At 54.3% G+C, this 25,028-nt stretch overlaps 2 protein-coding genes across 2 annotated transcripts in view; one reads left to right on the top strand and one right to left on the bottom strand.

The window, feature by feature from the left end:
* SNRNP200 (small nuclear ribonucleoprotein U5 subunit 200) overlaps positions 1 to 21,456 on the top strand; it is a 34,438-nt gene extending 12,982 nt beyond the window's left edge. The window contains exons 14-45 of the mRNA XM_058820346.1: positions 85 to 255; positions 818 to 1,011; positions 1,997 to 2,120; positions 2,986 to 3,135; positions 4,031 to 4,141; positions 4,708 to 4,839; positions 5,277 to 5,465; positions 6,171 to 6,368; positions 6,979 to 7,131; positions 7,529 to 7,609; positions 7,944 to 8,027; positions 8,270 to 8,376; positions 8,456 to 8,574; positions 9,277 to 9,431; positions 9,998 to 10,187; positions 10,678 to 10,851; positions 11,539 to 11,699; positions 12,404 to 12,631; positions 13,131 to 13,322; positions 13,594 to 13,772; positions 14,499 to 14,650; positions 15,330 to 15,438; positions 15,741 to 15,849; positions 16,118 to 16,307; positions 17,041 to 17,205; positions 17,547 to 17,668; positions 18,354 to 18,497; positions 19,048 to 19,224; positions 19,692 to 19,852; positions 20,218 to 20,299; positions 20,575 to 20,667; positions 20,855 to 21,456. Of these exons, the coding sequence (XP_058676329.1) occupies positions 85 to 255; positions 818 to 1,011; positions 1,997 to 2,120; positions 2,986 to 3,135; positions 4,031 to 4,141; positions 4,708 to 4,839; positions 5,277 to 5,465; positions 6,171 to 6,368; positions 6,979 to 7,131; positions 7,529 to 7,609; positions 7,944 to 8,027; positions 8,270 to 8,376; positions 8,456 to 8,574; positions 9,277 to 9,431; positions 9,998 to 10,187; positions 10,678 to 10,851; positions 11,539 to 11,699; positions 12,404 to 12,631; positions 13,131 to 13,322; positions 13,594 to 13,772; positions 14,499 to 14,650; positions 15,330 to 15,438; positions 15,741 to 15,849; positions 16,118 to 16,307; positions 17,041 to 17,205; positions 17,547 to 17,668; positions 18,354 to 18,497; positions 19,048 to 19,224; positions 19,692 to 19,852; positions 20,218 to 20,299; positions 20,575 to 20,667; positions 20,855 to 20,998 (4,740 nt within the window). The 3' untranslated portion in view covers positions 20,999 to 21,456. The remainder of the gene's footprint in view (positions 1 to 84; positions 256 to 817; positions 1,012 to 1,996; positions 2,121 to 2,985; positions 3,136 to 4,030; positions 4,142 to 4,707; positions 4,840 to 5,276; positions 5,466 to 6,170; positions 6,369 to 6,978; positions 7,132 to 7,528; positions 7,610 to 7,943; positions 8,028 to 8,269; positions 8,377 to 8,455; positions 8,575 to 9,276; positions 9,432 to 9,997; positions 10,188 to 10,677; positions 10,852 to 11,538; positions 11,700 to 12,403; positions 12,632 to 13,130; positions 13,323 to 13,593; positions 13,773 to 14,498; positions 14,651 to 15,329; positions 15,439 to 15,740; positions 15,850 to 16,117; positions 16,308 to 17,040; positions 17,206 to 17,546; positions 17,669 to 18,353; positions 18,498 to 19,047; positions 19,225 to 19,691; positions 19,853 to 20,217; positions 20,300 to 20,574; positions 20,668 to 20,854) is intronic.
* Positions 21,457 to 21,581: 125 nt separating this feature from the next.
* On the bottom strand, positions 21,582 to 24,977 carry CIAO1 (cytosolic iron-sulfur assembly component 1). The gene is made up of 7 exons (XM_058820177.1): positions 24,825 to 24,977; positions 24,296 to 24,444; positions 23,924 to 24,035; positions 23,710 to 23,801; positions 23,200 to 23,392; positions 22,687 to 22,765; positions 21,582 to 22,513 (listed from the first exon to the last, which is right to left on the bottom strand). The coding sequence occupies exons 1-7, from the start codon at positions 24,961 to 24,963 to the stop codon at positions 22,270 to 22,272; spliced, it is 1,008 nt and encodes a 335-aa protein (XP_058676160.1). The 5' UTR covers positions 24,964 to 24,977; the 3' UTR covers positions 21,582 to 22,269.
* Positions 24,978 to 25,028: the final 51 nt, after the last annotated feature.

Raw genomic sequence — 25,028 nt, 5'->3', positions numbered from 1 at the left:
ACACCAGGAGGAATTTGGGTGGGATTTTGGGGTTGTTCCTCCATGGAAAGGTCTCTCCATGCTCATCCCATGTGTCTTTCCCAGCGTTTGGCCACCTACGGGATCACGGTGGCCGAGCTGACCGGGGACCACCAGCTGTGCAAGGAGGAGATCAGCGCCACGCAGATCATCGTGTGCACGCCCGAGAAGTGGGACATCATCACCCGCAAGGGCGGCGAGCGCACCTACACCCAGCTGGTGCGCCTGGTCATCCTGGTGAGCGCCTCGAGAGGGCACGGAGGGGGCTCCTCAAGGTGCAGCTTGGGTCTGGGGCTCCTCGAGGTGTTCCTCAAGGTGGATATGGATTTGGGGCTGGAGAACCTCAGGATGGATCTGAGGTTTGGGGTGGAGAAGCTCAAAGGGTTCCTCAAGGTGGATATGGGTTTGGGGTGGAGAACCCCAGGGTTGATCTTGGGTTTGGGGTGGAGAACCTCAAAGGGTTTCTCCAGATGGATCTGGGGTCAGGAGGTGGAGAAGCTCAGATGTTCCTCAAGGTGGATCTGGGGTTTGGGGTGGACAACCTTAAAGGGTTTCTCCAGGTGGATCTGGGGTCTGGAGATGAAGAACCTCAGGTGTTCCTCAAGGTGGATCTGGGGTTTGGGGCTGGAGAACCTCAATCTGGGTTTGGAGGTGGAGAAGTTTTGATGTTCCTCAAGGTGGATCCGGGCTTTGGGGGTGAAGAACCTTGGGCCCGCCCAACCCTGACACCCACAGTGGAACCAGACAAACTTTGTGATCAAATGAGGGAGGACAATCCCTGAGTTCTCCCTTGTTCCAGGACGAGATCCACCTCCTGCACGACGACCGCGGGCCCGTGCTGGAGTCGCTGGTGGCCAGGGCCATCCGCAACATCGAGATGACGCAGGAGGACGTGCGGCTGGTGGGGCTCAGCGCCACGCTGCCCAACTACGAGGACGTGGCCACCTTCCTGCGCGTGGACCCGGCCAAGGGCCTCTTCTACTTCGACAACAGGTATGGGGAACGGGGAAATTCCATTTTCTGTGGGTTCTTGGTCACAGTTTCTCCAGAAATTCCATTTTCTGTGGGTTCTTGGTCACAGATTCTCCAGAAATTCCATTTTCCATGGATTCTTGGTCACAGATTCTCCAGAAATTCCATTTTCTGTGGGTTCTTGGTCACAGTTTCTCCAGAAATTTCCATTTTCTGTGGGTTCTTGGTCACAGATTCTCCAGAAATTCCATTTTCCATGGATTCTTGGTCACAGATTCTCCAGAAATTCCATTTTCTGTGGGTTCTTGGTCACAGATTCTCCATAAATTCCATTTTCTGTGGATTTTTTTGGTCACAATTTCTCCATAAATTCCCTTTTCCATGGATTTTTTGGTGGTGGTTTCTCCATAAATTCCCTTTTCTGTGGATTTTTTTGGTGGTGGTTTCTCCGTAAATTCCCTTTTCCATGGATTTTTTTTGGTTACATTTTCTCCATGAATTCCCTTTTCCATGGATTTTTTTGGTCATGTTTTCTCATAAATTCCCTTTTCCATGGATTTTTTTTCATGGTGCTTTTTCCATAAATTCCTTTTTTCTATGGATATTTTGTATGGCACTTTATCCAGTAATTCCATTTTCCATAGATTTTTGATCACAATTTCTCCATAAATTTCCTTTTCCATGGATTTCTTTTACCACATTTTCTCCATAAATTTCATTTTTCCATGGATATTTTCCCACTAACTCCATTGATTTTTTTTTCCATAAATCCCCCTTTTCCATGGATATTTTCCCATAAATCCCACATATTTTTTTCCATAAATTCCATTTTTCCATGGATTTTTTTTCCCCCTAAATTCCACTGATTTTTTTCCCCATAAATCTCCCGTTTTCCACAGATATTTTCCCACAAATCCCACTGACATTTCCCCCCTTTTCCATGGATTTTTTTTCCATAAATTCCATGGATTTTTTCCCACAAATCCCACGGATTTTTCCCTCCCAGCTTCCGGCCCGTGCCCCTGGAGCAGACCTACGTGGGCATCACGGAGAAGAAAGCCATCAAACGCTTCCAGATCATGAACGAGATCGTCTACGAGAAGATCATGGAGCACGCCGGCAAGAACCAGGTCCCACCTCATTCCCAAAAATCCCACCTTTTTTCCCATTTTTTCCCCATTATTCCCAAAAATTCCACCTTAATCCTATTGAAAGAAATGGGATTTTTTTCCCTTTTTTACCCCATTTTGTGATGCTGATCCTGCAGAGGAGTTTGGTGGAGTGGAGCTTTTGGGATTTCCCATTTTTGGGGCGATTCATTTGGAATTTTCCTTTTGGGATAAAGGGATTTCCACCTGGATAAATCCCAGCTCTTTCCTCAGTCTCCCACCCTTTTCCCACTTTTCCCAGTCTGATCCCAGTTCTTCCTAGGCTGATCCCAGGCTGATCCCAGCTCTTTTCCCAGGAATCCAAGACTGATCCCAGGAGCTGATCCCATTTTTTGCCAGACTGATCCTGGTTTTTCCCAGGCTGATCCCAGGCTAATCCCAGGAGCTGATCCCGTTTTTTCCTAGGCTGATCCCAGGCTGATTCCAGGTTTTCCCAGGCTGATCCTGGATTTTCCCAGGCTAGTTCCAGCCCTTTTCCCAGGAATCCAAGGCTAATCCCTGGAGCTGATCCCGGTTTATCCCAGGCTTATCTCAGACTGATCCTGGTTTTCCCAGACTGATCCTGGGCTGATCCCAGCTCTTTTCCCAGGCTGATCCCAGTTTTTCCCTGGCTGATACCAGCTCTTTTCCCAGCCTGATCCCAGGTTTTCTCCAGCTGTGATCCCAGGTTTTCCCAGGCTGATCCTGGTTTTTCCCAGGCTGATCCCAGAGTGATCCCAGTTTTTCCCAGAGTGATCCCAGGCTGATCCCAGCTCCTTTTCCAGACTGATCCTGTTTTTTCCCAGGCTGATCCCAGGTTTTCTCCAGCTGATCCCGGTTTTTGCAGGTGCTGGTGTTCGTGCACTCGCGGAAGGAGACCGGCAAGACGGCGCGGGCCATCCGGGACATGTGCCTGGAGAAGGACACGCTGGGGCTGTTCCTCAGGGAGGGCTCGGCCTCCACCGAGGTGCTGCGGACGGAGGCCGAGCAGTGCAAGGTGAGCCTGGGGAAAAATGGGGGAAAATGGGAAAATGTGGCAGGGGAAAAGCGGGAAGAATTGGGGAAAGTCAGGAAAATGTGGCAGGGAAAACGCAGGAAAATTCAGAAAAAGCGGGAAAATCTGGCAGGGGAAATGCAGGAAAATCCAGGGGAAAATTGGGAAAATCTGGTAGGGAAAATGCAGGATAACTGGGAAAAATCAGGAAAATGTGGCAGGGAAAAAATGGGAAAAAGCAGGAAAATCCAGCAGGGAAAAATTGGGAAAATCTGGCAGGGAAAACACAGGAAAATCCAGCACGGAAAAATTGGGAAAATCTGGTAGGGAAAATCCAGCAGGGAAAAAACCCAGGAAAAATTGGGAAAAATCATGAAAATCTGACAGGGAAAATGTAGGAAAGTTGGGAAAAAGCAGGGAAAAATTGGGAAGATCTGGTATGGAAAATGCAGGAAAATCCAGCAGGGGAAAAAAGCAGGAAAAATTGGGTAAAATCAGGAAAATGTGGCAGGGAAAAAGCAGGAAAATCCAGGAGGGAAAAATTGGGAAAATCTGTCAGGGGAAATGCAGGAAAATTGGGAAAAATCAGGAAAATGTGGCAGGGAAAAAATGGGGAAAAGCACGAAAATCCAGCATGGAAAAAGCAGGAAAAATTGGGAAAATCTGGTGGGGAAAAGGTGATTTCTGGCCTTTTATCCATGGAGGAAGTGGAGAAATTTGGGAAAGTTCCCTCAAGGAAAAGTTGGTGGATCCCCCATTCCCAAGAGGTTTTATGCCGTACACGCCGTGACGACTTCTCCACCCTGTCCAACCCCACCCTGTGGTGATCCCAAACTTCTCCCTTGGAATATTTTTCCCAATTTTTCCCTGGAATTTATTGGGATTTGCTTTCCCCCAGAACCTGGAGCTGAAGGATCTCCTCCCCTACGGCTTCGCCATCCACCACGCCGGCATGACGCGCGTCGACCGCACCTTGGTGGAGGATCTGTTTGCCGACAAACACATCCAGGTGGGACCCCAATTCCAGATTTAAATCCCAAAAAAATTTCATTTGGGATCCTGCTCTGATGTGGAAAAAAAGGGATTTGCCTCAAGGATGAAATGGGAGATGAAAATGGAGTTGTTTGGGTGGAAAAGGAGGTTTTTAATGGAGGGTTTGGGTGAATTTGGAAGTTCCTGGTTGGATCTGAAAGTTCCAGGATGGATTTGGAAGTTCCTCGTTGGATCTGGAGGTTCCAGGATGGATTTGGAAGTTCCTGGTTGTATTTGAAGGTTCCTGGTGAATCTGATCCCTGGTTTTTGGGTGTATTTGGAGATTTTTGTGTGGATTTGGAAGTTCCTGGGTGGATTTGAAGGCTCCTGCTGTATCTGATCCTAGATTTTGGGTGGATTTGGAGGTTTCTGCTGGATCTGATCCCTGGTTTGGTATGGATTTGAAGGGTTTGGGGTGGATTTGGAGGTTCCTGGCTGGATTTGAAGAGTTCTGAGTGGATTTGAAGGTTCCTCCTGGATCTGACCCTAGTTATTTGATGGATTTGGAGGTTCCTCCTGGATCTGACCCCAGTTTCCCTGCAGGTCCTGGTGTCCACGGCCACACTGGCCTGGGGCGTGAACCTGCCGGCGCACACGGTGATCATCAAAGGCACACAGGTGTACAGCCCGGAGAAGGGGCGCTGGACAGAGCTGGGAGCACTGGACATTCTCCAGGTGGGACCTCCAGAAGGACCTTCCTGGCCTCAAATCCCATCCAACATCCTGGTTTTGGAGTTCCTCCTCGATCTTCATGGTGGTGTGAGGTTGGAGAGGAGGGGGAAAAGTTCCTCAAGAATTCCATGTCCAGATCATTCCAGATAATTCCTCAAGAACTCCATGCCCAGTTCCACTTGAGATAATTCCATGTCCAAACCTACCTGAGATAATCCCTCAAGAATTCCTTGCCCAGATCCTCCTGAGATGTTTCCTCAAGAATTCCATGCCCAGATCCCCCTGAGATAATCCCTCAAGAATTCCACACCCAAACCCACCTGAGATATTTCCTCAAGAATTCCATGCCCAGATCCACCTCAGATAACTCCATGCCCAAACCCACCTGAGATGATCTCTCAAGAATTCCAAGTTCCCTGAGCTGTTTCTCCTGGTTTCAGATGCTGGGCCGTGCCGGGAGGCCCCAGTACGACACAAAAGGAGAAGGAATTCTCATCACTTCCCACGGAGAGCTCCAGTATTACCTCTCCCTGCTCAACCAGCAGCTGCCCATTGAGAGCCAGATGGTGGCCAAGCTCCCGGACATGCTCAACGCCGAGGCCGTGCTCGGGAATGTCCAGAATGCCAAGGTTGGGTGAAATTCCCAATTTTCTGCAGGGATTTGTGGCCGTGGTTCTGCCCCCTGAGATAATTCCTTGTCCAAACCTACCTGAGATAATTCCTCAAGAATTCTGTGCCCAAACCCACCTGAGATAATCCCTCAAGAATTGCATGCCCAAACCCACCTGAGATAATTCCATGCCCAAACCCACCTGAGATAATCCCTCAAGAATTCCATGCCCAATCCCAGGTGGGGATTTTTGGGATTGGGGTGTTTGGGGTGTTCTTGAAAGGGTTTTTAGGGTGGGAATGGAAAATCTGAGGGTGTTTTAGGGTTAATGCCAGAATATTTTCCAGGAGATGTGGGTAAAGGGAATCAGGCACCAGGAAAAGCAGATTTCCTTGGAAATTTATGGCAAGGAAAAGCAGCTTTGCAGGGAAATTGGACACCAGGAAAAGCAGATTTTCTGGGAAATTAGGAACCAGGAAAAGCAGCTTTTCAGGAAAATGGTGCACCAGGGATTTTCCCTGTAAAATTCCTGAAATTCCCAATTTCTGAGAAATTAGGGGCAAGGAAAACCAACTTTTCTGGGAAACTTGAACACCAATAAAAGCAGATTTCCCTGGATTTCCCGGCTCTGTTTTGTGGGATTTTCCTGGGCTCAGCTCCGCTCTGGAGCTCCCTGGGCATGCCAGGAATCCCAGGGATCACTGAGGATTTGGGAATTCTGTAGGATGCGGTGAACTGGCTGGGCTACACCTACCTGTACATCCGGATGCTGCGGTCGCCGACCCTTTATGGCATCTCCCACGACGACCTGAAGGCGGATCCGCTCCTGGAGCAGCGGCGCCTCGACCTCGTCCACACCGCGGCCCTGATGCTCGACAAGAACAACCTGGTCAAGTACGACAAGAAAACCGGGAATTTCCAGGTGGGATGGCAAAAAAAATGGGGATTTCTGGGTGGGAGGGGGGAAAAAAAATGGGGATTTTTAGGTGGGAGGTTCTTGTGGGTTTCTCCTGGCCATTCCCATTGTTCTCCTGGCCATTTTTCTCCTCACCATTCCTGTGGTTCCTCCCAGTTGTTCTGGCTGTACTCCTGGCCATTCCCGTGGTTTATCCTGGCCATTCTTGTGGTTTATCCTGACCCTGTGGTTTATCCCAGCCATTCCCATGGTGTGTCCCAGCCATTCCCATGGTTTATCCTGACTGTTCCTCTGGTTTATCCCAGACATGCCCATGGTTTATCCTGACTGTTCCCATAGGTTTTTCCCGGCTATTCCCGCTGTTCTCCTGGCCATTTTTCTCCTCACCATTCCCGTGTTTTATCCTGACTGTTCCCATGGTTTTTCCTGACTGTTCCTGTGGTTTATCTGACTGTTCCTGTGGTTTATCCTGACTGCTCGCCTGGTTTATCCTGACTACTCCCGTGGTTTATCTGACTGTTCCTGTGGTTTATCCCAGCGGTTCCCATGGGTTATCCTGACTGTTCCCATGGTTTATCCTGACTGTTCCTGTGGTTTATCCTGACTGTCCCGGCAGGTGACAGAGCTGGGCCGCATCGCCAGCCATTACTACATCACCAACGAGACGGTGCAGACGTACAACCAGCTGCTGAAACCCACCCTGAGCGAGATCGAGCTGTTCCGCGTCTTCTCCCTGTCCTCGGAGTTCCGCAACATCACCGTGCGCGAGGTACGGGAACAGACAGCACCCAACAGCCGACATCAAACACCCAAGAGCCGTCACCCAACACCCAATGTCCAACATCAAACACCCAACAGCTGTCACCCAACAACAGCCAACACCCAACACCACCCAACCCCACCCAACAACCATTACCTAACAATACACAACTGCCATTGATTAACAGCCAACAGCCATGACCCAACAACAGCCAACAGCATCCAACAACACCCATTGCTCAACACCCAACATCAAACAGCCATCACCCAACAGCCACCAACCATCACTCAAGAGCACCCAACAACTGTCACCCAACACCCAATGAACATCACCCAACAGCACCCAAAAACTATCACCCAACAACACTCAACAGCCATCACCCACCATCCATCCCTGTTTTCCCCAGGAGGAGAAGCTGGAGCTGCAGAAGCTTCTGGAGCGAGTCCCGATCCCGGTGAAGGAGAGCATCGAGGAGCCCAGTGCCAAGGTGAGCCCTGCTGGGAATTCCCAGCAGGAATTCTGCTCCCTACCCTCTCTGGGATGTCCTGGATGGGCCTGGGAAGCTCAGAGAGATCCAGGAGATCTGTGGTGTTGGGGGAGGATGGAAACGGAGGTGGGAGAAGGGAATTGGGTGGCAGGAAAAGCAGATTGCCTGGAAAATTTGGGACCAGGAAAAGGAGGTTTCCTTGGAAATTTGGAACCAGGAAAAGCAGTTTTTTTGGGAAATTGGGGAACAGGGAAAGGTTTCCTTGGGAATGAAGCTCCAGGCAAAGCAGCTTTCTTGGGATATTCCCTGAGGGTTTTTCCATCACCGTTCCCAGATCAACGTCCTGCTCCAGGCCTTCATCTCGCAGCTGAAGCTGGAGGGGTTCGCCCTCATGGCCGACATGGTCTATGTCACCCAGGTGAGCCAGGAATTCCCTCAGAATTCCCAGTGGGATTGGTGAGGGGTTGGGATGGAATTCCCAGAGCACCTGGGACCCCTGGAGGTGTCCAAGGCCGACGCTGTGCGATGGCACCGGTTGTGGTGGCACCAATTGAGATTTTTGGTCATTCCCACCCAAACCCCTCCGAGCTGGCACACAGGGTGGGATGGGAATTTGGGAATGCCCAGGATGTGACCCCAAAACCTTTCCCTGCCCCGCAGTCGGCCGGGAGGCTGATGAGAGCCATCTTTGAGATCGTCCTGAACCGCGGCTGGGCCCAGCTCACCGACAAGACCCTCAACCTCTGCAAGATGATCGACAAGCGCATGTGAGTCCTGACCCCGCCGAATTCCCCAAAATTCCCCCAAATTCCTGCAGTTCCCTGAGTCCCTGAGTTGTCCCCACAGGTGGCAGTCCATGTGTCCCCTGCGCCAGTTCAAGAAGCTGCCCGAGGAGGTGGTGAAGAAGATCGAGAAGAAGAATTTTCCCTTCGAGCGCCTCTACGACCTCAACCACAATGAGATCGGTGCTGAAATGGGGGGGAAATCACACAAATCGGGGATGGGGAGGAGTTTGGGATTGTGGCATGGGAGAAATCCCTGAATCTGGGCTAAAATCTCCTGAATCTGGATTAAAATCCCCTGAATTCTGGTTAAAATCTCCAAAATTCAGGCTAAAATCCCCCAAGTCCAGGCTGGGGAGGGGTTTGGGGTTGTGGCATGGGAAAATCCCCCAAATCTGGGCAAAAATCCCCCAAATCTGGGTTAAAATCCCCCAAATCCTGGTTTAGATGGGATTTTGAGAAAAAAAATCTTTGTTATGAGGGTGGGAATTTCTCCAAGAATTTCTCCTCAGAAATTAAGGAGTTTGACTCAGAAATAGGGGATTTTCTCCAGGATTTTCCCTCAGAAATGAGGGAATTTCCTTCAGAAATGGGGCAATTTCCCTCAGAAATGGGGAATTTCTGCAGCGTATCCCCTCAGAAATGGGGAAATTCCTCCATGTTTTTCTCTCAGAAATGGGGAATTTTCCGTTAGAAATTGGGAAATTTCCTTCAGAAATGGGAGAGTTTTACTCATAAATGGGGGAATTTCCCTCAGAAATTGGGAAATTTCTCCAGGAATTTCACTGGTTGTCTGGACCAGCCGCAAAGGCCTCACCCTCCGAATCCCGCTCTTTTGGGGATCCTCCCTGACCCCATCCCTTATTATTTTTTTCTCCCTCACAGGAGAGCTGATCCGGATGCCGAAAATGGGGAAAACCATCCATAAATACGTGCACCTGTTCCCGAAGCTGGAGCTGTCTGTGCACCTGCAGCCCATCACGCGCTCCACACTCAAGGTGGAGCTCACCATCGCGCCCGACTTCCAGTGGGACGAAAAGGTGGGAAAGTGGGGATTTGGGGTGGGAAAAGTGGTTTATGGGGTGGGCAAGGGGGGATTTGGGGTGGGAAAGGGGGGATTTGGGGTTGGGAGGTGGAAATTGTGAGGGAAAATGTGAGGGAAAATTGGGGATTCTGGGGCTGTGGTGTGGAAATCATGAGGAGAAAATTATCTGATTGGGAGGAAAAAGGGGGTTTATGGGATTGGGATGTGGAAATCCTAAGGGAAAATGGGCAATTTTGGGGCTGGGATGTGGAAATCATAAGGGGAAAATGGGGAATTCTGCGGCTAGGATGTGGAAATCATGAGGGAAAAGGGGGAATTCTGGAGCTAGGATGTGGAAATCATGAGGGGAAAATGCCCTGATTGGGGGGAATAATGGGATTTATGGGGCAGGATTGTGAAAATCATCAAGGGAAAATGCCCTGATTGTGCAAAACCAGAAAATCTGGGATTCAGGTTTAAAAACACAATTCTGGGATGAAAAGGAGCTATTTTGCGGACGGAACACTTGGAATTGTGAGGGCTGGGACAGGGAATTGAGAATTTCCCCTTTTTTTTTTCCAGGTTCACGGCTCCTCTGAGGCCTTCTGGATCCTGGTGGAAGACGTGGACAGCGAGGTGATCCTGCACCACGAATATTTCCTGCTCAAGGCCAAATATGCCCAGGACGAGCACCTGGTGACATTTTTTGTGCCCGTCTTCGAGCCCCTGCCACCTCAGTATTTCATCCGGGTGGTGTCCGACCGCTGGCTTTGTAAGTGCCCCTTTTCCTGGGTTTATTCCTGCTTTTATTCCTGCTTTTTTCTGCTTTTATTCCTGGGTTTTTCCTGCTTTTCCCCCCATTTTTTCTTGGGATTTATTGCTGTTTTTTCCTGGGCTTTATTTCTGGATTTTACTGGTTTTATTCCTGGTTTTTATCCCAGGTTTTATGGCTCTGTGAGTGCCTCTTTATTGGGGTTTATTCTGGAGTTTTTCCTCGGGTTTATTCCTGGTTTTTCCTGGGGTTTTTTATCCCTTCTCCCAGAGCTTTGGGATCTGTTTTTTATTCCTATTCCCAAACCTTTGGAATCTGGGTTTTTTCCCTATTCCCAAACCTTTGGAATTCTGGGTTTATCCCCTCACCCCAAACCTCCGCCATCCATTTCCCATCCCCTTCCCCTCTTTCCAACCTCACCCCCATGGCAAATCCAGACCCCCTGGATCCATCCACATGGAAAATTCCAGGAATTCTTTCCCTCCTCCAGCCTGTGAGACCCAGCTCCCCGTTTCCTTCCGGCACCTGATTCTTCCGGAGAAATACCCGCCGCCCACGGAGCTGCTGGACCTGCAGCCGCTGCCGGTGTCGGCGCTGCGCAACAGCGCCTTTGAGAGCCTCTACCAGGACAAGTTCCCCTTCTTCAACCCCATCCAGACTCAAGGTGGGGCTTCCAGGCCCTCATCCTGATGGGATTTACCAGGATTTGGTGGTTTTGGGAGGAATTTTTTGGGGGGATGGGGAATTGCGTGGCGGATTGACGGTTTGGGGTTTTTGATGGGGACAGCGGGTTCTGGAGGTTGTGATTGGTCCTTCTGCTTGTTCCACATGAATTTCATCTCTCCCAGACTTTTGGGATCCATGGATTATTCTCTATTCCAAATGTTGGGATCTGTGGTTAATCCTCTGTTCCCAGAGTTTTGGGATCCATGGTTTATCCCTTATTCCCAAAGATTTTGGATGTGTGGTTTATCCTGTCCCAGAATTTTTGGATCTGTGGTTTATCCCCATTCCCAGACTTTTGGGATCCAAGGTTTATCCACTCAGAGTTCTGGGATCTGCAATTATTCCCTCTCCCAAAATTTTGGGATCTGTGGTTTGTCTCTGTTCCCAGAGTTTTGGGATCCATGGTTGGGATCTATGGATTATCCCCTATTCCCCGAGTTTTCAGATCTGTGGTTTATCCTGTCCCAAAGGTTTGGATCCATGGATTATCTGCTCTCCCAAAATTTTGTGATCAGTGATTTATCCCTAAAGACATTCCCCAGATCTCTCCCTCCAGCTGGATCGTCACCCCATTCCCAAATTTTTTTTTTCCCTCTAAACCCCTGAGAATTTCCCGTTTGCCCAGTGTTCAACACGGTGTACAACAGCGACGACAATGTCTTCGTGGGCGCGCCCACGGGCAGCGGCAAAACCATCTGCGCCGAGTTCGCCATCCTGCGCATGCTCCTGCAGAACTCCGAGGGCCGCTGCGTCTACATCACCCCCATGGAGGCCCTGGCCGAGCAGGTGGGCACCAGGAATTCCCTGGAGAAGGAATTCCCACCGTCTTCACCCCTCGATTCTTCGGGATCTGCTCGGGGTTTGACCGTCCGGCGGGTTACGGGGGTGGGTTACGGGGGGATTTGGGAATTGCTTCAGTTTGCGGGGAGTTTGGAGGGGATTGTCCAGTTTTGAGGGGAATTTGTTGGGAATTACCCCAGTTTGAGAGGAATTTGGAGGGAATTGCTCAAATTTGAGGGGAATTCGATGGGAACTGCACCAATTTGGTGGGAATTTCCCCATTTTGAGAGGAATTTGGAGGGAATTGCCCAATTTTGAGAGGAATTTGGAGGGAATTGCCCCAGTTTGAGAGGAATTTGGTGGGAATTGCCCAATTTGGAGGGACTTGCCCCAGTTTTGGGATAAGACTGGTCCGGTGGGAATTCCCCAGGAATTTGGTAGGAATTGCCCCAGTTTGAGGGGAATTTGTTTGGAATGGCCCCAGTTTGAGAGGAATTGGGTAGGAATTGCCCCAGTTTGAGGAGAACACCACCACTCCTGTGTGAATTGCTGAGAAATTTGGTGGGAATTGCTCCATTTCAAAGGGAATTTGCTGGGAATTTGAAAGGAATTTGGTGGGAATTTCAGGGGTAACACCACCTCCCCTGTATGAATTCTGGATAAATCCATTGGGAACCTCCCGAATTCAAGGCCAATCCCCGTTTCCCCAGGTTTTCATGGATTGGTACGAGAAGTTCCAGGAGCGCCTCAACAAGAAGGTGGTGCTGCTCACGGGGGAGACCAGCACGGACCTGAAGCTGCTGGGCAAAGGGAACATCATCATCAGCACCCCGGAGAAGTGGGACATCCTCTCCCGCCGCTGGAAGCAGCGCAAGAATGTCCAGAACGTCAACCTGTTCATCGTGGATGAAGTGCACCTGATCGGGGGCGAGAACGGGGTGAGAGTCCTGGCAGTGGGGTGAGGATGGGTCCACTGGAATGGGAGGTTCCCAGTGGGGTTTTGAGTTGTTTTGGAGAAGGTTTTGCTGGTGGGAATTGATCTGATGGGATGGGAATGGGATGGGAGGGTCAGAAGGGGTTTCCATGGCATGTCCTGGATGGATCTCAGCCAGGAACAGTCCTGATCCTGCTCCTGATCCCACTCCTGATCCTGCTTCTGATCCTGCTCCTGATTCCATTTCTGATCCTGATCCTGCTCCTGATCCCATTCCTGATCTTGCTTCTGATCCCACTCTTGATCCTGCTTCTGATCCAGGTCCTGATCCTGTTCCATTTGTCTCTCAGGAAGCTCAGGAGGAGTTTCTACGGGTTCTCCTGGCTGGATCTCATCCCAATCCCATTCCCAATCCCATTTATTCCCTCACAGCCCATGCTAGAGATGATCTGCTCGTGGATCCCATTCCCAATCCCGTTTCCAATCCCGTTTATCCCCCACAGCCCGTGCTGGAGGTGATCTGCTCGCGCATGCGCTACATCTCGTCGCAGATCGAGCGGCCGATCCGCATCGTGGCGCTGAGCTCGTCGCTGTCCAACGCCAAGGACGTGGCGCACTGGCTGGGCTGCAGCGCCACCGCCACCTTCAACTTCCACCCCAACGTGCGCCCCGTGCCCCTGGAGCTGCACATCCAGGTAGGGACGGGATTCTTGGGAAAATCCCTTGAGATCGTTGGGAATTCTTGGCCATGATCCATTGGGATGATTGGTTATTCTTGGCCATGATCCCTTGGGATTGTTGGTCATTCTTGGCCATGATCCCTTGGGACTGAGATTGGGTTAGGCCATTGATCACCAATCCAAGGATCAATCATTACCATGCTGGAATTATACGAATTTTCCAGGATTTCCCACCAGTTTGGCAGGGAATCCTTTGTGATCCATCTGGCTTTGGGGTTTTTGGCAGGGTTTCAACATCAGCCACACGCAGACGCGGCTGCTGTCCATGGCCAAGCCCGTGTACCACGCCGTGATGAAGCACTCGCCCAAAAAACCCGTCCTGGTCTTCGTCCCGTCCCGCAAACAGACCCGGCTCACAGCCATCAACATCCTGACCACCTGCGCCTCCGACGTCCAGCGCCACAGGTGGCACCTGGGGGACACCTGGGGACCCCACGGGATGGGTTGTGGGGCTAGAGAAGGTCCAGGATTGGGATATGGGGTTGGAGGTGGAGATGGGGAATTCCTGAGGGATCTGGGATGAGTTATGGGGTTGGAGAACATCCAGGGGTGGGATATGGGGTTGGCAGTGGAGATGGGGAATTCCTGAGGGATCTGGGATGGGTTATGGAGTTGGAGAACATCTGTGATGGGGAATTCCTGAGGGAGATGGGAACAGGGGACACCTGGAGGACACCACGGAGCTGCCCAGGGACACCTGAGGGCACCACAGGATGGGCTGTGGGGTTGGAGGATGTCCAGGGTTGGGTTATGGGGTTGGAGGTGGAGATGGGGAATTCCTGAGGGATCTGGAATGGGTTATGGGGTTGGAGAATGTCCAGGGGTGGGATATGGGGTTGGAGAATATCCAGGGTAGGTTTATAGGGTTGGAGAACATCCAGGGTAGGATTATGGGGTTGGAGGTGGAGATGGGGAATTCCTGAGGGAGCTGAGGGGACTTGGCTTGGAGAAGAAGGGGGATCATGGGGTGGGATTGGATGGGATGGGATTGGGACTGAGATTTGAATCAGTGGGATTAAGGGGATGGGATCAAAGGGGTCAGTGGGTCGATGGGATGGGATAGGATTGAGTCTAGAATGGGATGGGATGGGTGATCCCAAAGGCCTTTCCCAACTCCCGGATGCCCCCCAGGTTCCTGCACTGCGCCGAGAAGGACCTGGTGCCGTACCTGGAGAAGCTGAGCGACCCCACGCTGAAGGAGACGCTGGTGAACGGGGTCGGGTACCTGCACGAGGGGCTCACGGCCATGGAGCGGCGCGTGGTGGAGCAGCTCTTCAGCTCTGGTCAGGGCACAGCGGGGGCGGTGGCGTGGGGTGGGATTGATCTTGGGGATAGATGGGAAGGGATAGAGATTGGGATGGGATGAGGTTGATCTTGGTGTTGGGATTGGTGAGATGGAATGGGATGGAGAGGATGGGATAGGATAAAAATTGGGATTGGAATCGGGATGGGATGAGACTCATTTTGGAGATGGGATAGAGATTGTGTTTGTAATCAGGATTGGAATTGGGATGGGATGAGATTGATTTTTGGGGTTGGGATTGATAGGATGGATGGGATAGGATGGGATAGAGATTGGGATTGGAATGGGATTGATTTTAGGGTTGGGATTGATGGGATGAATGGGATGGAATAGAGATTGGGATTGGGATCAGGATTGGGATTAGATGAGATTGATTTTAAGGTTGGCATTGATGGGATAGGATGGGATGGGATAGAGATTGGGATTGGAATCAGGATTGGGATGGGATGAGATTGATTTTGGGGTTGGGATGGATGGGATAAAATGGGATCAGGATTGGGATGGAAAGGATGGGATTGCGATGGCTGGGACAGAGACTGGGATTGGATGGATCTCCACCTCCCATCCCAGAAATTCCAGGCTCTTCCCCATCCCTCTCTCCGCGTACCCTGATCCTGGGGTCTCTGTCCCCCTGACCCCGGGTGCCTTCCCACCCCCAGGAGCTGTGCAGGTGATGGTGGCCTCGCGCAGCCTCTGCTGGGGCATGAACATCTCGGCACACCTGGTGATCATCATGGACACGCAGTACTACAACGGCAAGATCCACGCGTGAGCGCGGCCCCGGCCCCGCGGCGTGGGATGGGTTTGGGATTGGGATGGGATCCATGGGGTGGGATGGGATGGGATGGGATCCATAGGATGGGATTGGATTGGATTGGGATGGGATCCATGGGATGGGGTGGGATGGGATCCATGGGATGGGGTGGAATCAAAGGGATCACGGGGATCAGTGAGATGGGATGAATGGGATTGGGAACAGGATGGGATCAGGATCCCAGGTAGGATAGGATGGATGGGATTGGGATTGGGATTGGGGTCCCTGGGGCGCTGCTGATGCCCTGGCCCTGCAGGTATGTGGATTACCCCATCTACGACGTGCTGCAGATGGTCGGCCACGCCAACCGCCCGCTGCAGGACGACGAGGGGCGCTGCGTCATCATGTGCCAGGGCTCCAAGAAGGTGGGACATGGATCTGGGGGTGTTCCTGGGATTCCAGCCGGGGCTGGCCTCCTCCAGATGGTGGATGAGCCTCACCAGGGTTAGGGTGGGATCGATGGGATGGAATGGAATGGAATGGGACAGGATCCAAACCCTCACTCATCCCCATCAACCCATGGTTGGGATCACCATGAGGACAATCCAAACCCTCCCAGCACTGGGTGTTCCCAGACTATTTTTGGGATGAAATCTTGAATTCTTTCCCTTTTCCTGCCCCATCCTGCGACAGGATTTCTTCAAGAAGTTCCTGTACGAGCCTCTGCCGGTGGAGTCCCACCTGGACCACTGCATGCATGACCACTTCAACGCCGAGATCGTCACCAAGACCATCGAGAACAAGCAGGACGCTGTGGACTACCTGACCTGGACCTTCCTGTACCGCAGGATGACCCAGAACCCCAACTACTACAACCTGCAAGGTGGGAATGGGCTCTGCGTGCCAGCAGGGAGCTCCTGCAGCCTGGGAATGGTCCTTGGGAGTGTCCTGGGGTGGAAATGGTGCTGGCCATCCCATCCTGTCCCACCATTTCCCATCCCATCCATGTTCCCATCCCCTGGATCCCATCCTATCCCATCCCTCCATTATTCCATTATCCCATATTCTCGTTATCCCATTACCCCATCCCATTTTCCAATTACCCCATTATCCTGTTACCCCATTGCATTACCCCATCCCATCCCATTATTTCATCCCATTACCCCATTATCCCATAATCCCTCCCATCCCATTATCCCATTGCTTCTCACCCCACCCCATCCATCCCAATCCCATCAATCCCATCATTCCCATCCCATGCCATCCATCCCAATCCCATCATTCCCATCCCATTCCAATCCCATCCCATCATTCCCATCCATGCCAGTCCCATCATTCCCATCCCCATCATTCCCATCCCATCCCATCCCATCCCATCATTCCCATCCCATCCCATCATTCCCATCCCATCCCATCATTCCCATTCCATCCCATCTATCCCAATCCCATCACTCCCATCCCAATCCCATCATTCCCATCCCACCCTACCCCATCCATCCCAACCCCATCATTCCCATCCTATCCCATCCCATCATTCCCATTCCATCCCATCTATCCCAATCCCATCACTCCCATGCCAATCCCATCATTCCCATGACCCTCCAATCCCACCGCAGGCGTGTCCCACCGGCACCTGTCGGATCACCTGTCGGAGCTGGTGGAGCAGACCCTCAGCGACCTGGAGCAGTCCAAGTGCATCAGCATCGAGGACGAGATGGACGTGGCCCCCCTCAACCTGGGCATGATCGCCGCCTACTACTACATCAACTACACCACCATAGGTGCCCAAAACCCCGGGATTCCGCCCTTTTCCCCAAAAAAATCCATGGGGCTGGGGGTTTGAACCTAAAAAATCCACGGGGTTGGGAATTTCCCTCAAAAAAATATATGGGGTTTGGGGTTTCACAAAAAAATCCATGGGTTTGGGTGTTACCCTTAAAAACTCCCAATTTTGGGGTCTTGTCCCAAAAAATCTCTGGTTTTGTTGATTTTCCTTCCAGAAAAATCCCTGGCTTTGGGTTTCCCCCCCACATTCTCAATTTTTTTGTATTTTCTTCTCAAAATTCCCAGTTTTCATGTGTTTTCTCTCCAGAACCCCTGATTTTTGTATGTTTTCCCCCAGAACTGTTCAGCATGTCCCTCAACGCCAAGACCAAGGTGCGGGGGCTGCTGGAGATCATCTCCAACGCTGCTGAGTACGAGAACATCCCCATCCGGCACCACGAGGACAACCTGCTGCGCCAGGTCTGGCATCTGTGGCATTAATGGGATGAGATCAGTGGGGTCAATGGGATCCGTGGAATGGGATCAGTGGAATCCATGGGATGGGATCAATGGGAACATCCCCATGTGGCAGCACGAGGACAACCTGCTGCACCAGGTCTGGGATTGGGGTGGGATCCATGAGATCAATGGGATCCATGGGATCAATGGAATGGGATCAGTGGGATGGGATGGGATCCATGGAGTCAATGGGATCATTGGGATCCATGGGATGGGGTCAATGGGATTATTGGGATCCATGGAATCAATGGGATGGGATCAATGGGATCCATGGGATGGGATCAATGGGAACATCCCCATCTGGCACCACAAGGACAACCTGCTGCACCAGGTCTGGGATCGGGATGGGATCATTGGGATGGGATCATTGGGGTCAATGGGATGGGATCAACAGGATCAATGGGATGGGTTGAGAATAGGATCAGTAGGATCGATTGGATGGGATGGGATCAATGGGAATGATGGGATGGAATGGTATCTATGGGATTGGGATGAGATGGAATAGGATGACCACTCAACAATCCCAACCCCATTAATTCCACAATCGCAAACCTCTCTCCCTCCTCCACCCTGGTGATGGAGCTGGTTTTGGGGTCAAGCCCCAATTTGGGGTTTGGGCACTAAAGGGTTTCTCCTCCACCCGCAGCTGTCCCAGAAGGTGCCTCACAAGCTGACCAACCCCAAATTCAACGACCCCCACGTCAAGACCAACCTGCTGCTGCAGGCCCACCTGTCCCGCATGCAGCTGAGTGCTGAGCTGCAGTCGGACACCGAGGAGATCCTCAGCAAGGTGGGACCCCAAAACCCCACTCGGGGCACGGGGAGCGCAGCAAAGGGTTCTTGGGGTGAGGAGCTGGAGAGACCCCCCATCTGTCATGGGAAAACGGGCTGGATTTGGGGTGGGGTGGGATTGATGGCTGAGGAAAGTTGGGTGGGATAATGAGGTTCTCCAGGATTGCTCCATCCCATGGGGGCAGTTCTCCAGGAATTCCATCCTGGATCCATCTATGGGGTCAATTCTGCAGGAATTCCAGCCTGGCTTCATCCCATGGGGTCAGTTCCCCAGGGATTGCCCCATGTGGTCACTCTTCCATGGGGTCAGTTCTGCAGGAACTGCTCCAGCCTGGGTCCATCTCATGAGGTCCCCATCCCTGGCTGCCACTGCCCATCTCTGCCCATCCCTGACCATCTGTCCAGGCCATCCAGCTGATCCAGGCCTGCGTGGACGTGCTGTCCAGCAATGGGTGGCCGTGTCCATGTCCCTGTCCTTGTCACTGCCCATCCCTGTCCATCCCTGTCCATCCTTGACCATCCCTGACCATCCCTGTCCATCTGTCCAGGCCATCCGGCTGATCCAGGCCTGCGTGGACGTGCTGTCCAGCAATGGGTGGCTCAGCCCGGCGCTGGCCGCCATGGAGCTGGCCCAGATGGTCACCCAGGCCATGTGGTCCAAGGACTCGTACCTGAAGCAGCTGCCCCACTTCACCTCCGAGCACATCAAACGCTGCACGGACAAGGTATGGCCTGGGGACACCTGGGGACACTTCCGGGACACCTTGGGGACACTCTAAAGATATCCAAGGGACATTCAAGAGACACCTTGGGGACACCATGAGGACACTTTGGGGATATCCAAGGGACACCCAGAGGACACTTTGGGGACATCTTGGGGATACCCAAGGGACACTTTGGGGACAATTGTGGGACACTTGTGGGCCACTTTGGGGACACCTTGGGACCCAGGGGACACCCAAGGGAGACTTTGGGGACATTTTGGGGATACCCAAGGGACACTTTGGGGACATCTTGGGGATACCCAAGGGACATCCAAGGAGCACCCTAGGGACACTCAAAAGGCAGCCGAGGGACACTTCGGGGACATCCAGGGGGCACCCGAGGGACACCTTGGGGATACCCAAGGGACATCCAAGGGGCACCCAAGGGACACCTTGGGGACACCTCGGGCCGACTGTGGGCGTTTCAGGGCGTGGAGAGCGTGTTTGACATCATGGAGATGGAGGACGAGGAGCGCACGGCGCTGCTGCAGCTGCCCGAGGCGCAGATCGCCGACGTGGCGCGCTTCTGCAACCGCTACCCCAACATCGAGCTGTCCTACGAGGTGGGCGACAGGGACAGCATCCGCAGGTGAGAGCGGGGTCACTGGGGTCATTGGGATCATTGGGGTTGGGATTGGGGTCATTAGGATGGGATTGGGGCCATTGGAGTCATTGGGATTGTTGGGATCATTAAGTTTATTGCGATCATTGGGTTGGGGATGGTTCTTCAACCGCTACCCCAACATGGAGCTGTCCCATGAGGTGGGGGACAGGGACAGCATCCAAAGGTCTGTATGGGATTGGGATCAGGATTGGGATCATTGGGATTGGGATCATTGGGGTCATCGGGTTTGGGATCTGGATCCTGTTGTGTGTCTCCAGGTGCGTGGGATGGGGTTTGGGATTGGGATGGGGTTTGGGGTTTGTGGTCACTGTTCCCATCTCTGTCCCCAGTGGTGGCCCTGTGGTGGTGCTGGTGCAGCTGGAGCGTGAGGAGGAGGTCACCGGGCCGGTCATCGCCCCCCTGTTCCCACAGGTACCGTGGGGTTGGGATCCCATCCATCCATCCCCATCCCATCCATCCCAATCCCATCCATCCATCCCCATCCCATCCATCCATCCCAATCCCATCCATCCATCCCAATCCCATCCATCCATCCCCATCCCACCCATCCCATACATCCCATCATCCCAATAATGTCCCCTGATGTCCCCACAGGAGCGTGAGGAGGGCTGGTGGGTGGTGATGGGGGTGGTGGATGGTGTGACAGTGTCCCTGATGTCCCCGATGTCCCCTTGCTATCCCCACAGAAGCGTGAGGAGGGCTGGTGGGTGGTGATCGGCGACTCCAAGTCCAACAGCCTCATCTCCATCAAACGCCTGACGCTGCAGCAGAAGGCCAAGGTGACACTGGGGTGACACTGGGGTGACAATGAGGGGCTGACATGAGTGACACCGTGGTGGTGTCACAGGGTGGGTGCCATGGGCTGGGTGGCCCCGGGTGACACCAGGCTTGGTCACACCGTGGTGCCGCAGGCTGGGTCACACCAGGTGACACTTGGTGACCCCGTGGTGGTGTCCCTGTCCCCAGGTGAAGCTGGACTTCGTGGCCCCGGCCGCGGGCACCCAGCACTACACGCTGTTCTTCATGAGCGACGCCTACATGGGCTGCGACCAGGAGTACAAATTCAGCGTGGACGTCAAGGAGGCCGAGAGCGACTCCGACTCCGACTGAGCCCCACGCGGCCCCGGGGATCCCCAAAATCCATCGGGATCCTAAAAACCCATCAGGATCCCAAATGGCCCTGAGAAAATCCTCAGAATTCCAAAATATCCCAGAGAATCCTAAAAAGTCCTTCAGGATCCTAAAAAATTCCTCAGGATCCCAAATGGCCCTCAGGATCCCAAAATTATCCCAGTGAAATCCCACAGAATCCCAAAACATCCCAGTAGTAACCAAAAAAATCCCAGCAAAATCCCACAGAATCCCCAAAATCCCAAAATATCCCAGTGAAATCCCACCCAGGTACTGTAAAATACCAGAAAATTCTATCAAAATCCCACAGGATCCCAGCAACAATCCCATGAAATCCCCAGGCCCCCCTCCTGCGTTCCCGTTGGTTTTTAGGGTTTGGATGTTTTGTACAGAGTTTTTTTTTTTAGGTTGGAATAAACTTCAGGATGTGACTAGGACTCAGTGCTGGACCCCAAATTCCCAGATCCCAAATCCTCCAGTCCCAAACTCCTGGATCCCAAATTCCCCGATCCCGAACCCCCAGACCCCAAACTCCCATCAGGTCCTTGTGGGATCGGGGCGATTTTGGGCCGTCCTGGGGTTTATTGGCTGTTGAGACCCCAAACCCGCCCCGACCCCACAAACCCAACTGGGGAGGGACACGAGGACGGGCTGGGGACACTGGGGGGACTTGGCAAGGTTCTGGAGAACTTGAGAAGGTTCTGGAGGCCACTGGTCTTGGAGAACTTGGGGGATCTTGGAGGACACTGGGAAAGTCCTAGAGAACTTGGGAAAGTCCTGGAACATGTCCTGGAGGACACCAGGAGGTCCTGGATGGAGTCCTGTAGAACACGGGATCTTGTAGGACTTGGGAAGGTCCTAAAGGCCACAAGGGAGGTTCTGGAGAACACTGGGGAATCCTGGAGGCCACTGAGATCTCCTGGAGGATGTTGGGCGCTCCTGGAGGCCACAGGAGGTTCCTGCAGGTTCCCACGGTGTCCTGGAGGCCACAGGAAGCTTCTGAAGGCCATGGGGGAGGTTCTGGAGAACACTGGGTGATCCTGGAGGCCACAGGATGTTCCTGGAGGCCACAGGAGGCTCCTGGAGGCCCCTGAGATCTCCTGGAGGTTTTCAAGGTGTCCTGGAGGCCGTGGGGATGTTCTGGAGAACGTTGAGTGATTCTGGAGGCCATGGGAAGGTTCTGGAGGCCCCAGAAGGTTCTGGAGCCACCTGGGCTGTCCTGCAGGTCCCCGTGGTGTCCCCGTGGTGGCTCAGAGCCCCTCGGGGCGCTGGTACTGCCAGAAGGCGATGTCCCCGTCGTCCCCGCAGGACGCCAGCAGCCCCGGCTCGCGCGGGTGCCACGCCACCCCGTTGGCGTCCTGGGCGTGCGCCCGCGGCACGTGGGCGGCCAGGCTGAACGTCACCGGGGACACCAGGGACACCGGGGACACCTCCTCGAACACCCGCACGGCGTCGTCACCGCACGCCGTGGCCACCGCGCCCGTCAGGTGGCACCTGCGGGGACAGGGACAGGGGTCAGGTGGCACCTGGAGGAATCACAAGGGTGGTGGCATCTGGAGGTGCACGGGGGTAATGGGAAGGGAACCCGGTGAGGTGTCCCCAGTGTCCCTGATGCCCCCAATGTCCCCTCAGTGTCCCCAGCTGTCCCCAATGTCCCCGGTGCTCACCAGGCCACGTCGTAGATGCTGCGCCCGTGGTACCCGGACAGGGTGCAGACGCACTGCCAGCTGTGCTCCGAGCCACCGCCTGGGGACAGGGGGACACAGCGGGGACATTGGGGACAGCAGAGACAGTGGGGACATTGGGGTGTCCACCCCCGCACGGTGTTGTCATCGCTGCAGGACACGAGTCCCCTGTCCCCATCCCTGTCACCCGTCCCCAACTCCTGATCCCTGTCCCCGTCTCCTGTTCCCATCCCCATCCCTGTCCCTGCTGTCCCCCCGTCCCTGTTGTCTCCACGTCCCCAGTGACCCCAGCCATGTCCCCATGTCCCTGTCCCCATGTCCCCAGTCCCCATCCATGTCCCCATGTCCCTCACCTTGTCCCTCGCTGCGCTGCCACACGCGCAGGGTGCAGCCATCACTGCAGAACGCCAGTCCTTGTCCCCAATGTCCCCAATGTCCCCATGTCCCTCACTGTGTCCCTGTCCCCAATGTTCCCAATGTCCCCGTGTCCCTCACCCTGTCCCTCGCTGCGCTGCCACACGCGCAGGGTGCGGTCGTCGCTGCAGGACACGAGGCGCCGGCCCGAGCGCTCCCAGGCCACTGCCCACACGGTGGACGTGTGACCCTCCAGGGTGGCACAGCACACCCAGTCGTCCTCGTCCTCGCGGTACAGGCGCACCGTGTCATCGTAGCTGGCGCTGGCCAGCAGCTGGGGACAAGGGGGACATCATCGGGGACACTGGGGACACTGGGGACAGGGATCGCACCGAGTCATCGTAGCTGGCGCTGGCCAGCAGCTGGGGACAAGGGGGACATTGTTGGGGACACTGGGGACACTGGGGACAGGGATCGCACCGTGTCATCGTAGCTGGCGCTGGCCAGCAGCTGGGGACAGCAACGGGGACATTGTTGGGGACATTGGGGATACTGGGGGCAGGAACGAGACCCTGGCAGGTTTTAGGGGGCTTGGGGGTCTCTGGGGTTCCTGTGGGAGTTTGGGGTGTCCCCAGGTGTGTCCCCAGGTACCTCCTGGCTGGGGTGCCACACCACGTGTTTGACGTCCTGCGTGTGGGCGCTCAGCACGCTGACACACTCGAACTCCTGCTCCTCCTCGTCCACTGCGGGGACAGGGGACAGTGAGGGGACACGGGGGACAGTGTGGGGACACGGGGGACAGTGTGGGGACACGGGGGACAGTGTGGGGACACGGGGGACAGTGTGGTCAGTGGTCAGCACTCACCCTCCCAGACCCAGACGCTCTTGTCACGGCTGCAGGTGGCCAGCAGTGACCCCGAGGGTGCCCAGGCCACCGACTTCACCTCGTTCTCGTGTCCCTCCAGCGTGGCCACCACCTGTGGGGACAGGGCACGGTGACACGGGGGGGACACGGGGGTGGGAATGGGTCTGGGGGACACAGGGGGGTAACTGGGGGGGATTGGGGCAGATTTGGGGGGAATCGGGGAGGTCTGGGGGGAAGATTTGGAAGGATGGGAAAGGGTCTGGGGGTCACAGGAGACAATGACGGGGACACAGGTGGCACAGGTGACGCTGGGAGGTGACACGGATCACACAGGGGTGTGACACAGGGGTGACACCGGCGTCAGCGCCGCACCTCGAAGCCGTGCTCGTGCCGCCGCCACACGCAGGTGGTGCCATCGAAGCTGGCCGAGGCCAGGAACTGCCCGCACGGTGACCAGGCCACGCGGCGCACGGTGCGCTGGTGCCCGTCCGCCAGCACCGCCCGGCACGCCCAGCCCGAGCCTGCCGTGGGGACACGGGGACACACCGGGACGGACACGGGGACACACCGGGACGGACACGGGACAGGTCCCGCTCAGCCCCGTGTCCGTCCCGCTCCCCCCGCACGGCCCCGTTCCCGTTCCCGGTTTCCCCACACCCTCCCGGTGCGGTCCCGGTCCCGTTTTCCCCACTCACCCTCCCAGCCCCAAATCCTTACGGTTCGGTCCCGCTCCTATTCCCGGTTTCCCCGCTCACCCTCCCACACCCGCACTGTCCAATCCCGTTCCCGTTCCCGTTCCCGTTCCCCGCTCACCCTCCCGGCCCCACACCCGCACGGGCCGGTCCCATTCCCGTTCCCATTCCCGTTCCCGTTCCCGTTCCCGTTCCCGTTCCCCGCTCACCCTCCCGGCCCCACACCCGCACGGTCCGGTCCCCGCCGCAGGACGCCAGCAGGGCCCCGCTGGGGCTCCAGGCCAGGGCCCAGCAGCGGGACTCGGGGTGCGCCGACACCCGGCACAGCAGCGACAGCGCCTCGGGCATGGCGGCACCGGAACCGACACCGGGACCGGAACCGGAACCGACGCCGGAGCGGACAGGAAGCGGAA

The sequence above is a fragment of the Ammospiza caudacuta genome, chromosome 26 (assembly GCF_027887145.1).
Source record: "Ammospiza caudacuta isolate bAmmCau1 chromosome 26, bAmmCau1.pri, whole genome shotgun sequence".
In the NCBI taxonomy this organism is placed as follows: Eukaryota; Metazoa; Chordata; class Aves; order Passeriformes; family Passerellidae; genus Ammospiza; species Ammospiza caudacuta.
This window is presented reverse-complemented; position numbering and strand designations above follow the sequence as displayed.